This window comes from Haemorhous mexicanus, chromosome 8 (genome assembly GCF_027477595.1).
Source record: "Haemorhous mexicanus isolate bHaeMex1 chromosome 8, bHaeMex1.pri, whole genome shotgun sequence".
Taxonomy (NCBI): domain Eukaryota; kingdom Metazoa; phylum Chordata; class Aves; order Passeriformes; family Fringillidae; genus Haemorhous; species Haemorhous mexicanus.
Genome location: NC_082348.1, coordinates 16,954,786 through 16,967,177, shown reverse-complemented (window position 1 = coordinate 16,967,177; position 12,392 = coordinate 16,954,786). Strand labels below are relative to the sequence as shown.

Here is a 12,392-nt window from a genome sequence, read left to right as displayed (position 1 = left end):
ATAGAATCTTGCACTAAAAAAATAGAAAATCATAACATCCAAAATACCATTTGAAATAGGAAAAGAAAAAGGAAAAAAAGGTGGATGCTGTGTATACATACTATTTGTTTATTTAATCCCATTTGTACACAGTGGTTTGGGTCCAAGTGGAACTGGAAAAGATTCAGTGATACATAGTTGGATACATATGGTCCAGGATAAAATGGTATGAGGTAACTCTTCTGTTCCCACAGACTGAACAATTGCCTTTGAAATGTTTTATTTCACTTGGTCCAGGATGTTTTGGCGTTCTGAAGGACAGGATTCCTCAGCTTCAAATCCATTTTTCCACAGTGTCTCTCACCAGGGATTTTGAGCCGCTCCTGGTGATGGCTTTGTAAGATGTGAAAATACTGGGCTTTCCACACTTTTACAAATAATATGCTTTAGGAACAGAAGGATATAGATTATTTTCTCAAGTTAACGCAGCTTGTCTGGAACACAACAAAAACATTTAACCTCTAATTTTCTAAGTCCTGATCTAGAGCATGAATCAAAAGTAACCCTTTCTTCACAAGTGAGACAAGCTGAGCTTCTAATCAGAAATGTCAAACACATGTTTCACCTCAACAGGACTAGGATTTACATATTCTGAAATCACAGAGCAAGTCTGTATGGCATCAGTAATAAGGTATGCCCTGGATATTTCACACACATGCTACATGAAATTCAGTGAAGAGTATAAATACAGGGGAAAATAAGTCACAATCTCTTTGTCTTTACTATAATTGCTGGAGTCCTCTGTGTTTTGCACATGTGCTGCCTTGAACTTTTAGGTGGCCTTATATTCAAAAGTGTCCCCACTGTATTTTATTTGCTGAGTGTGCAGCATCTTTTCTCTTCCACACTATTTATTAAGTATCTCGAAAAATAAGCATATTGCATTAAAACAAGACAAGTACTTGGAATTAATAAAAAAAAAAAAAAAAAAAAAAAAGAAACCTGAGATACTCTAACTATTCAACTGTGCTCAAAGGACATATAAGAATTAGTAGTTCCCAGGAAAATAGTTTTCTAAAGAAAAACATAAAAACTTGAAAGAGCTGACAGCTGCTACTAACCACATTGAAATTGATGTCCCAGTGACATAATCACATAAAACAGGGATTTTTCTTTCTTGATTTACAGTTAACTCTCTCTTCACAATCCTCTCAAATAGAACCAATGCAAAGATGTGCTACAAAACTGTCATGCCATTTCAACTTCAAATGCAAAGAAATAATAAAACTCCACTATTTCCTGGAACCACTGAATCCATACAAAACTTTATCCAGCCCCTATTTTGTCTCCCACAGCAGCACATAGAGAAATCTGGAATACATCATTGCACCTGTAAAATAAACTGTACACATTTTAGTCACTTTTTTTTTTATTCTTCAGAGAGCTTAAGTTTTCCATTTTAGCAGTTTGACTTTTCCAAATATTTCTGGAGGAAAGGCTCAAATATATAAACAGATGTCTAACAAAGTCTTGAGTTTTATTGAGGCTGGAAGTCTGAGGAGGACATTGCATCTGGCAGGTCCCCCAACTGCTTGGGAGGCCAGCCTCAGGCTGAAAGCTGTATTTTCATTCTTTTCTATTCAGCAGCTCTTTGCAATCATGTAACTTCTTTATGAATACCACTGTGTTCAACACACAATATGAAGCCACAACTTCTCAAATTTCATCACGTAGCAGCCACTGCTGGATAGTCATTTTTTTTAATTTCTTGGCATGGTGCTAATACATATCTGATTACAAAAGAACACCACAGTATAAAGTAACTTGAAATATTTAGCATGAAGAACTTTTTTAAGTCTCAGGCTATCACAAAAGACAATCTGACTGGGAACCAGAAGCTCAACCAAACAATATTTTTTTTTGGATCATGGGTGTTTTGATCAGTCAGGAGGAACTTGAGATTTTTTTCAAGTTGTAGAGAATCACTGTTAGGAACCATTACAATTCAATGGAAAACATATTCTGCTTTACTGACTATTACTGAATCCCTCAGGTGGTTCTGCCAACATATTTGGGTCCTGTACGTCCCTCTGGCATGACCAGAGTCAGAGGCACTGTAGGTTACTAAAAATTTGATCTAGACATAGGAACCCAGATTTCCAAAGGCTCTTAAAATTATGTTCCCACAGAAACCAGCAGTAGCCAGCCATATGCATTGACAGTACTGCTCCTTTTTCCTCCTTAGAATTCACCACTGAGAAACTTTAAGTCATGGTAGATAATCTCGCAAAATATTACTAAACTGCAGCTTGGCTATGAAAAGCTACAAAACATTCAGGTACATTTTTTCACAAGTCTGACATAATTTGACTGTGCTGTATTTTGAGACATTGTGATGATCACTACTTAAATCTTTAGGCGGGAAAAAAGCACAGATTGGCTGATTTGTACTGTGATTCCTACTCACTAGGAAAAGGAAAATTCACCCTGGGGTGAGGGATGGTGGTGTTTTATTTTCCTTTTTGATGGTTGATAAGACAAACAGATGCACAGTATACCAGATTGATATTTAAGTGGAGCTGAAAGGCATTCTGAAACATTGGTCATGCATCTTCCAGCATATAATGAGATGCTGCTCTGAAAAGCAATGTAAAACACTGCTATTTCACTGTGATTTTACTTTACAGAAGTGGCCTTATCTACTCAGAGACTAGTGATTAGCAAGCTGTGAACTTGCAGCAGGTTGGATGCTGCATGGTAAATATAGACTCTGCTACCTGGAACCACTGTCAGGGCACATTATTGAGCCTCCTAAGGCAACCCAACACAGCCAGCACAGCATTAATTTGTAACTAGTACCAGCTGCTACCTTCAAGGTGCATGGTGTACAACAATGAGCAAGAACATGTTTGTACCCAGGTGAAGGCTGTTAGCCCCCAGACAGACACATCCATAATGTTTGTCAACACTTTGGTTATACTAAAGGGACTTTTTTATCACACAAAGCTATTATCCCACTTCCAGACACTTCCACTTCCCACTTCCAGTTTGCTTAAGAAACAGCAGTCAAATATTAAATGCTGTGCTCCGTCTGCAGAAGCAGAATGAAGGAGCAAGCAGCATAACCTTTCTGAAAGCTTTGACAAGTTCTTTGAAGGCAAGAATAAGAACATTTGCTATTTCCCTTGACTTGAGATCCTGCTTCAGCAGATCACATACTTTTTCTGTTACATTTCTCAACTCGTAAAATACCTGCATCTGTCTCTGGTAGCTACTGGAGTTCTGCAATTAGAGGAGGAAAATCTAAAATGGATAAAAAAAAAGCACGACTTACAATTATTTTTTTGGAGGCTAGAGCTCTTAAAATAATTTAGAAACTCAGGTTTTTTTAATAACTGGTAAGACTTAGCTTTTTAAACAATCAAAAGCTTTACACTGTTGATTTGCGGGTTATTCTGTCTTTTCCCACAATTTGTCCTACTTTCTCAGCACATCCTCAAAACTCTCCCTGGAAAGGGAATTGTTTTATGTCATAAACAAGGATCATCTTCACCACTAAATTTGAAACTTTTGTCCTATACTTCCATTTTCTGGTCTTAATTTAAAGACCCACTTAGCAGACTTACACATCTACCTCCGGCGCCAAAAAACTATTAATACAAGCCCTTCCTGCAATTTTACCCGGTTTTTTATGACTTGACTGCCAGAAAAAGAAGTTCAAAGAGCAGAAACTTAACAAGAAACGCTAGTGTAATCAAAACATTGGGAGTTTTCCATCAGCGTTTGAAGGCATTGCACTTCTGGGCCGCTATCTGATTTCCGACAGAAATCCCCCGCTGTCCCAAGTCTCTCCTCCGCCGCGTACAGCTGCGTCCCCGCGCCGCCGGGCTGCGAGCTGACGGAGAAAGCGCCGCTCAAACCGCGAAGCCAGCAGAGAGCCGGGATCTTGCACAACCCCCAGCTCCTGCCGCTCCCCAGGCAGCCGCCCCCAGCCCCCGCCCAGGCGCCGCTCCCGAGCAGAGCCCCGCGGGCAGCGCGGGGGCTGCGGAGGCACAGCGCGCTCGGCTCCGCCCGCCGCGCTCCGCGATGCCGGTGGGTGCGGGCACGGCCGGCGGCAGCGCGGGCACGGCCTGCGCCGCCGGCCGCTGACGGGACTTCTCTTGCAGAGCTTCCTGAAGTGGCTGCTGGGGATCCTGGGGGTCGCCGTGGTTGTCGTGGCCATCACCGTGCCCCTGGTGCTGCTCACCCGCCGTAAGTGCGGGGAGCGGGGAGCGGGGCGGGGGCGCGCTGCGGCTGCGGGGAAAGTTCCGCGGAAAGTTTCTGCCGCAGGGAACGGGGTCCGCAGAGCTGCAGCTGCTGGGTCCGGGAAACTGGGAGCCACGGCCGTCTCACCAGAGAGGGTGGGGGGCGCGGGGACAATTAAAAAGTCTCTTATTTTCTTGTTTGCCTTGATAATAATTAGAAGCGTTGTCGTTTTCACCATTTTCTGTTCTTATTGTCGCCAAAGGCTCTCGAACCAGCAGTAAACTGCCAATTACTAATTTTTTTAGAGAGTATTGAAAAGATTATATTCCCTCTCATTTGCTTTGTTTGCACAACTTTTGTTAACGCCGTTGAGTGAAATTATATAAACAGCACAGAGGTTACAGAGGTCAGAAAAGTACAGAAAGGTTCTGAATGAGTTTTTGGACTCTGACCAGTTAGCACTTTGCAGGTCGCCCGTGTAGCTCTGGATGTTAATGTGAAACAGCATTAAATCCTGAGCAAGCAGTGCATTGCTTTCAGCTGGTAGGACAGAGCTGCTCTCTGTGATTAACAGCTGAGCAGTCGTGATTTGTACAGCCAGCACAGCACACTCTAAGGGAGGGTTTTCTAGACTAGACCTAGGTCCGAGAAGTGCACCCCCAAAAAAGTGAAGATGTGTAAGTGGATTTTGATGATGTGCTCGGAAATTGCTTCTGTGTGCCAAAAGTTGGGAGATTTTGTTGAGTCGGTTAAAGAGGTGGAGCTTGTGGCACCGGTGCTCCTGGGGCATAATTTACATTAAACTGTTTTGCAGTTCATCTCTATTAATATTAATGTCAATATCACAGTCATTCAGAACTGGATTTTCAAAGTCCAGATATCTGAGTTACATGCCTTCTAGGCTGAAACTTCCATCGGTGGATGCTGAGTCTATTTTCTCTTATTTTTGGGCAGCTTTTTGCCACTTATCTCAAAAAAAGCAGATTTTTGAGGTGACAAAAAATACTCTGAATTTCACAAGTGGGGAAGAGCAAGAGAAAGGGTCTTGATAACTTATCAGATGGATGTGTGCAGGCGCAACACCTAGTGAAATAATTCAGTATGCAGGCCTGAACTCTGCTGAAGAGTTCGTACTTGTCTATCTTGATGCCAATGCTATGTCTTACTGTAAATAAAGTGGGTTTTCTTCTTTCATGAATTGTAGCATAGGAGTTCTTTTCCTCTAGAAGTGGCTGCAATTCAAGATCAGTCATTCAGTTACATAGTAAATTAATTTTACTTCAAAGAGGCATTTCTGTTCTACGGCGCACAGAATACCACCATGCTGTCAGCCTTGGCTTGTGTCCTTTGGTTGTAAAGGAGTAGAACAGTGTGTCAGACTTCTTACTGTTGGTTCAAATTAAGGCATACAGAACACACCCAGGTAGTTCATTAAGTCCCTGTGGGTAAAATAAGGATTGAAATGGAGTGGTCCCAGTTCAAAAACTTGAATTCCTGTCTCTTCACAAATCAGGACAGCAGTAACATCTGAACTGTGACCATTGTAGTTTGGGAACTGCAGAGTTCTTTCGAGTTTTTGACTGAAGGGTGCTAAACAGATGTTTTCTGTTAGCTCAGAGTGTACAGGTGGTGTGCTCATAAAATAGTCATTTATATGTTAGAGCAATTAATCACTAGTTTGATTATATGGCTTTTATGAACAACCACAGGACATGAGTCAGCTAGGGATGCCTCTTGGGCCATGCAGGTGATTGAGTACAAAATGAAAAGTGGTAAAACTGCTTTGGGAAGGAGCAGCTCATGTGACTGTGACGATGTGGAATCAAAGTCTGCTCTGATAAAAATCCCTGTAATTGCAGTCAAGTAGTTTTCATTTCATCCTAATGGTTCAAGCATTGTACAGGGAGTGAATACAACAGTTATTGATATAAACAGATAATTTTGAGTTTGAATTTCTTACCTTTGGTCTTCAGCTGTTTTCCCTGCCATGCTTCTCAATGTATTTTCATTCATAAGCTTAGTATTCATGCAGCACATAATTAGTTTGAGAAGTGGTCTCCAGTGCAGTGAAAGGTAGTGGAATTTTGCCTCTCCAGCAGAGTTCTGGCCTGTTGGCTGGCCTGTAGGCCTAGCAAGAAGAACAACTGCTTCTTTTCTTGCAGACACTTAGCATGGACAAATAGTGAAGACTTAAATTTGTGGAGTGGTTCCCTAATTTGAGGTGCAGCCATTTACCTGGAGGGTCTGCTGCCAGAACTCTGTACAAAATTCTATATTTCATTTAGACCCACTGCCTAATTTGACGCTTCATTTTATATTTAATAACCACATGGGGCTACTTTCATCAAACAGTTTAATTTCAAAGCAGCGTTGGGGCTTGTATTTGAAGTCTGTTGATCAAAGCATTGTTGTGCTTTGAGGAGCTATCCAACAGGTGAGTACAGCAACAAGTTGTTACCCTTAAAGCATGAGTATTTTATAAAAAAAAATTTGGTCTGTTTGTTCATGATTCACCAATTTGCTTACACTTCTCACAGTTTGGTTTTTTTTCTTCTATAACCTTCCATGCAAAAGGCAGGTTGAAACATCCCATGCCTGTGTATACCTTTACCTCTTCTCTGACTGCAGGTCTTGTTACAGCTGGGCAGGAACACCAGGAGTGGGAGGATGAGCAGCCAATGCTGGGAGCAGCAAGGAGACAGAGCAGTATTTGCTATTGTTCTCTGCCATGAGCAAGGCATAGACAGCCTTAGAGTGAGGGTTCCATACAGCTGTCTGTCCTCAAACCAGGTCTCTTCACTCACAGGTGTGATTCTCCAAGGGTGAGAGTCACTGAATGAGAAGCTTTTGTGCTCTTTTGGTAGAAACGTGCCTAGGAGATACTGGAGGAGCCCAGCAGGTCTTGGGGAAGTTAATGACCTTGAGGTGCCTGAGTGTTCTGTGTCAGTCTGAAAAGATAGGGAATGGACATGTTTTCCTGCCACATATCCTTGACTTCTGTAACTGCCATTTAACTCGGTTATCTACCCTAATTCAAATGTTGAGTAATATAATATTAAACCCCATTATCAACAATAGATTGCTATCTATAGAACACTTCTGCTGTTATTTCCTTGCTTTGCATGAGATGGGGTAAATTTGAGAGAGATTCCAGAGAAGTTAATGATTAAATCCCTCCAGGGAAGTCTGCCCCAGGAGGTGTCACAGCACTCACATTTGGTTGTGATCTCTCCTGAATGTCCAGTATCAGCTCCTGGGTATTGGATAGAATTCTGGATTAAATGAGACTTTGGCCTGAGCCAGCAAAGTAGTTTTTACCTACTTTTTTTCTTTTATTTTTCTGGAAATCAGATCTCTAACTGCCACATAGTAACTGGGGGCTGTCGTGTACAGAAGGGGGGAAGAGTTAGAGTACTCTTTTACACATTGGAAGAGAAATGGGGAAACAGCAGATTTGGAAGAATTAGCCTAAAATGTCTCTTACTTTTCTGACCACTGAATCAGCCAGGATTCCCTTGCATCTCTCCCGCTGCTCCTAAATTGCATGCTTTGAGCAAATTCTGTTTTGCATCAGTTGTCTTTCCTGGGTTTTATTCCTCTTGCTTTCCTTTTCATTACAAATATTATTACTATTATTAGGAGTATTGTATTTAGTTTTACTTCAATCATTAACCGTTCTTATCTTAACCTATGGGTTTATCTTTTCCTGATTCTCTTCCTCATCTCCACTGAGGGCGAGTAAGGAAGGAAGTGAGTGGTACTTCGTTGCCAGCTGGGGTTAAACAATGTCAACACCTCACACCTACAGAAACCAACTCAATTTTTCTCTTGAGAGAGGGTGGCATATTAATAGGAAATGCCAAAATTCAAACAAAATTATTTATCAACTTTGTATGAGTACTACTTATGTGAACGGCTAAGAGACTTCTTTGCAGAAGGAATTACTCACGGTTTTACTGTGGTAGCAGGGGTATTATGATGTAACTATTTCTAGGATATCATTCTGACAGTGGAAATACATTGTACTGTCAGGAGTCAGACCAGGGTAGAGATGAGTCATAGAATCATTAAGATTGGGAAAATCTTCAAGATCATCAAGTCCAACCTTTGACTGAACACCCCTTTATCAACTAAACCATAGCACAACCTGTCATCTCTTAAACATTTGCTGGAATGGTGATTCCACCACTTTCCTGGGCACTCCTTTCCAATGCTTAACCACCCTTTCAGTGAAAAATTCTTCCTGATGTCCAACCTGAACCTTCTCTGGCACAGCTTCAGGCTATTTCCTCTTGTCCAGTCACTATCTGCCTGGGAGAAGAGCCTGCCCCCACCTGACTACAGCCTCCTCTCAGGTAGTTGTAGAAAGCAGTACCATCCCTGAGCCTCCTCTTCTTCAGGCTGAACACTCCCAGCTCCCTCAGCCACCCTCACAGGACTTGTACTCCAGACCCATCACCAGCTCCATTGCCCTTCTCAGGACACATTCCAGCACCTCCAGGTCTCTCTTGAGTTGAGGGGCCCAGAACTGGACAGAGCACTCGAGGTGTGGCCTCACCTGTGCCAAGTACAAGGGGACAATCACAGCCCTGCTCCTGCTGGCCATGTTATTCCAGACACAGAATGCCTTTGGCCTTTTTGGCCACCTGGGCACACACTGGCTCATGTTCAGCCTGGTGGTGGCAGCACCCCCAGGTCCTTTTCTGCTGGGCAGCTTTCCAGCCACTCTGCCCAGGCTGTGGTGCTTCCTGGGGTTGTTGTAAGCCAGGTGTAGGATCTGGCACTTGCTGAACCTCAGGAGCTGGCCTCAGCCCATCGATCCAGCCTGTCCAGATCCCTCTGCAGAGCCCTCCTGCCCTCCAGCAGAGCAACACTCCTGCCCAACTTGGTGTTGTCTGTGAACTTAATGAGGATGAACTCAATCCCCTCATCCAATGCACTGATAAAGATTATTAAACAGAACTGGCCCCAGTACTGAGCACTGGAAGCTAGTCATTTGGAGTTTAGAAAAATAAGTCTGTATGTGGAATTGTTGAAAAAGAAAAATAACATGGAAGTGCAGTCTCTCTGAGGAACCTAAGAGTGAAAGAAGCAGTTTTGCTAAAATATAAACATCCATTGACCTGTATACCATCTTCAAAGCCAATTAAAGGCTCTTGAATGTCAGCAATTACTTTATTCTGTCAAAATAAACCTGTTTGAGCTTTCTTTTGAAATGGAATCTGAACAATAAGAACCAAAGTTTGGAATTCAATGTATGTTGAGTATCTTTGGTCAGAGGCACAAAGTGGATAAGTAAGAATAAACTGGTAATGGCCTACCTTGTAGATAAGAAAATGCTTCAGCTAGAACTTCTCTGACTGTACCCTTACAGCTTGGCGTGTGTTTTCATATTCAGATACTATGTGGAAGGTGTTGACAGAAAATGAAATTTTAATTTTATACATAGCCAACAAATCTTAATAGTGTCCTGATTTTTAGTAATGAGACCTTAGCAAAATATGTATGTCACCAGGGAGAAAAACATTCATCAGTTTGGAAAAATCCCTAAACCTGTTCATCAGCCACCTGTCTTAAATTGCTTCTCCTTTTCCAAGAGAGAGTTTGTTGCTTTCTGAAGCCCCTCTGATTGAAAATGACACTTTCTCGATCAGGAAGAAGTCATATTCCCAACTAGACAACTGTGTATGAATATTAAATACCCACTTGTTCATAATCCATCAAATTAAATATTCAGTTAAATAAATAACCTGAGAAATTAATATTCTCACAGAAACTTCAAGAGCAATAAATCCAGCCTAGTAATTTTTTTTAAAGAGTCACATTTCAAATGGAATTGAGCAATCATTTTTTAACCTTTTCTGAGCATTTTAGGTTAAAATCATTGTTTGTTACCTCTCTTGCAGTGGTAGTTGTGCAGTCTGTGCTGGATATATATGGTTATCTTTTTGCTGGGAAATAAGAGTAAAGCTGAAATAGCTGTTATAAATGTCTTCATGTGCTGTTCCAGATGTCACAGGTATCCAACCTGCAGAAAGAGAACCTGCAAACACTGTTTGAGGTGTTTTTCTGTGTGTGTGTGTCCCCAAGGATTTTGCTGCCTTTTTCTTCACTGGCATAAGGAAAGTGAAGGCAGTGTGTTAGAAAGTGTCCAAAAGACTGGGGCCTCAGAATTGGTGGGGCAGGTTAGCACCTTGGTTGATCAGTCACCATGTCTGTACTTGAATGTTTTTATTGGTCACTTTTATTCCAGTCTTTTCGATTTAGCCAGTTGAAATTAAAATTCCTTCCCTTCTGGACCCTGTAGGTAAAATCATATATGCAGGTAGATGAAGGTAGATTTTAGGTTTCCATTAAAAAAAAGTCAGGGAGGATGCAGGGAGAGAATTGCACACCTGAATTTAAAATCTGTAGTGTTTGTTTTCAGAGGAAAAGAATCACAAAGACTCACAGACTGAGTTGTTGTTGTTACTACTTGTCATACTTTGAAAAAAATAGCTTGTGCACTGCAAGCAGTAAGAAAGAAATACTTTACATAGAAGCTGACTGCAGCTGAAGTTGATGACCAAACTTATCAGCTTAACTAGATTTAAAGTTTCATTTGGTCTTTTCAGACTAAGCCAGTTACTTGGCTTTAATTTTCCAGTCAAAATTGTAATGCTAAAATCAACGTTAAGATACCTTGGTGAAAATCACATCAAAAAAGGGATCAATATTTAATCAATTATTTAATCATAATTTTATCAGGAAGTTTTTGTTATTTAATTGGGTTTTTTTAATTAGACCTCCCCTGAATATTTTACTGCTTCTCAGTAAAATAAAAATAAAAATAAAAATTTTTAGGGTTTTTTTTATTTGAGGCATTTCTGAAATTTGAGCTTAAGGATAAGCAAATGATTCACAATTGCAACTATTAGCAACTGGGGCTTTGCAGTGAACTTCCTAGAGTGAGCATGGGGAGAAAGGCACAAAGATCACTTCTTTTCGGCTTTTGAGGAGTACATGTTTGCTGAGGTAAGAGAGCCAGAGGTCTTCTGGTAATTTTTTTCACTGTCAAAAAGGTATTTTCGGTTCCATGAGTTTGTTGGTGACCTTGCTGGCACTCCTTTATTTTATGCTTGCTGAATTTACCCTGCAATAAAGTTTTATTGCCTTCCCACTGCCACTATTCAGAGACAGTTAGCTAAAACACTTTAATAACCAGCAACAAAAATCCTCTTTGTAGCCAGAGAAAGAAGCTGGGGTGGAACAATTTGCAGCAAAGATGAGAATCTCTCTTCTGTCTGTTTCTTTCAGAAGAGACCTCTTCAGGAAAGACATACACTCTACAGAATTACTTGAACAATGACTATAAGTACAAAACACATAATTTGGAGTGGATTTCAGGTAATTCATTTCTACATAGAACCTGAATGTCAAGAAAATGTTCTACCTTCAGCAATGTACCACCTGCAGTCACCTCGTGCTGTGGTGACTGCTGTATTCTGAAAAAAAGCCAAATTATTTCATTGTGCCATTATAGAACGGCACGTAGCTCAAAGGGTTGGTTCCTTGGTTCCCTTAGAAACATCCTCATGTTCATGTCAAGTTGTAATCTCCTACTGCTAAGAGCATACTTACTCCTGTGCTTCAGGGTAGAAGCATGCTGCCCTGTGAGGTGTGTCAGCCTCCTGTGCTTTGGGCTGCCAGAGAACAGGCAGATGCAGGTTGCTTTTCCTTCTCAGTATGCCTAGTGCCCCAAAGGACAGAGCTGCTAGGAGGTGGGTGCTGTGGGCTCCACCACTATGTTTTGTGAGCATTCTTGTGCTATAAGCCTTCTTTCATTATAGAGTTGGGAAACACAGCATTGAGCAGATTTTGGGGATTTATTTCCCAAAAAATATGCTTAAAATCGTAAAGGGCAAGTAGAAGTAACTGGTGAGCATTTTACTTACTTTTTGTTGTCATCTCTCTTGTGCTTTTAGGAAATCAGTATCTTCACAAAACAGATTATGGGGACATCCTGTGTATCAACGCTGGCAACGGAACGACCTCAGTAATCCTGGCAAATAAAACTTTAGTATGTTGACTTACATGTAATATATGCAGGCATTGGGAAAGGTATTGGATTTCATGTTTTCTACTGCATAGTCTTTGGAATCAGTGCTTAACGTGTTTCTTTTGCCCTC

At 41.2% G+C, this 12,392-nt stretch overlaps 1 protein-coding gene across 1 annotated transcript in view; it reads left to right on the top strand.

Annotated features, from left to right (window-relative positions):
• The first annotated feature begins 3,810 nt into the window (after positions 1 to 3,810).
• DPP4 (dipeptidyl peptidase 4) overlaps positions 3,811 to 12,392 on the top strand; it is a 39,787-nt gene continuing 31,205 nt past the window's right edge. The window contains exons 1-4 of the mRNA XM_059852950.1: positions 3,811 to 4,071; positions 4,146 to 4,230; positions 11,521 to 11,610; positions 12,189 to 12,283. Of these exons, the coding sequence (XP_059708933.1) occupies positions 4,066 to 4,071; positions 4,146 to 4,230; positions 11,521 to 11,610; positions 12,189 to 12,283 (276 nt within the window). The 5' untranslated portion in view covers positions 3,811 to 4,065. The remainder of the gene's footprint in view (positions 4,072 to 4,145; positions 4,231 to 11,520; positions 11,611 to 12,188; positions 12,284 to 12,392) is intronic.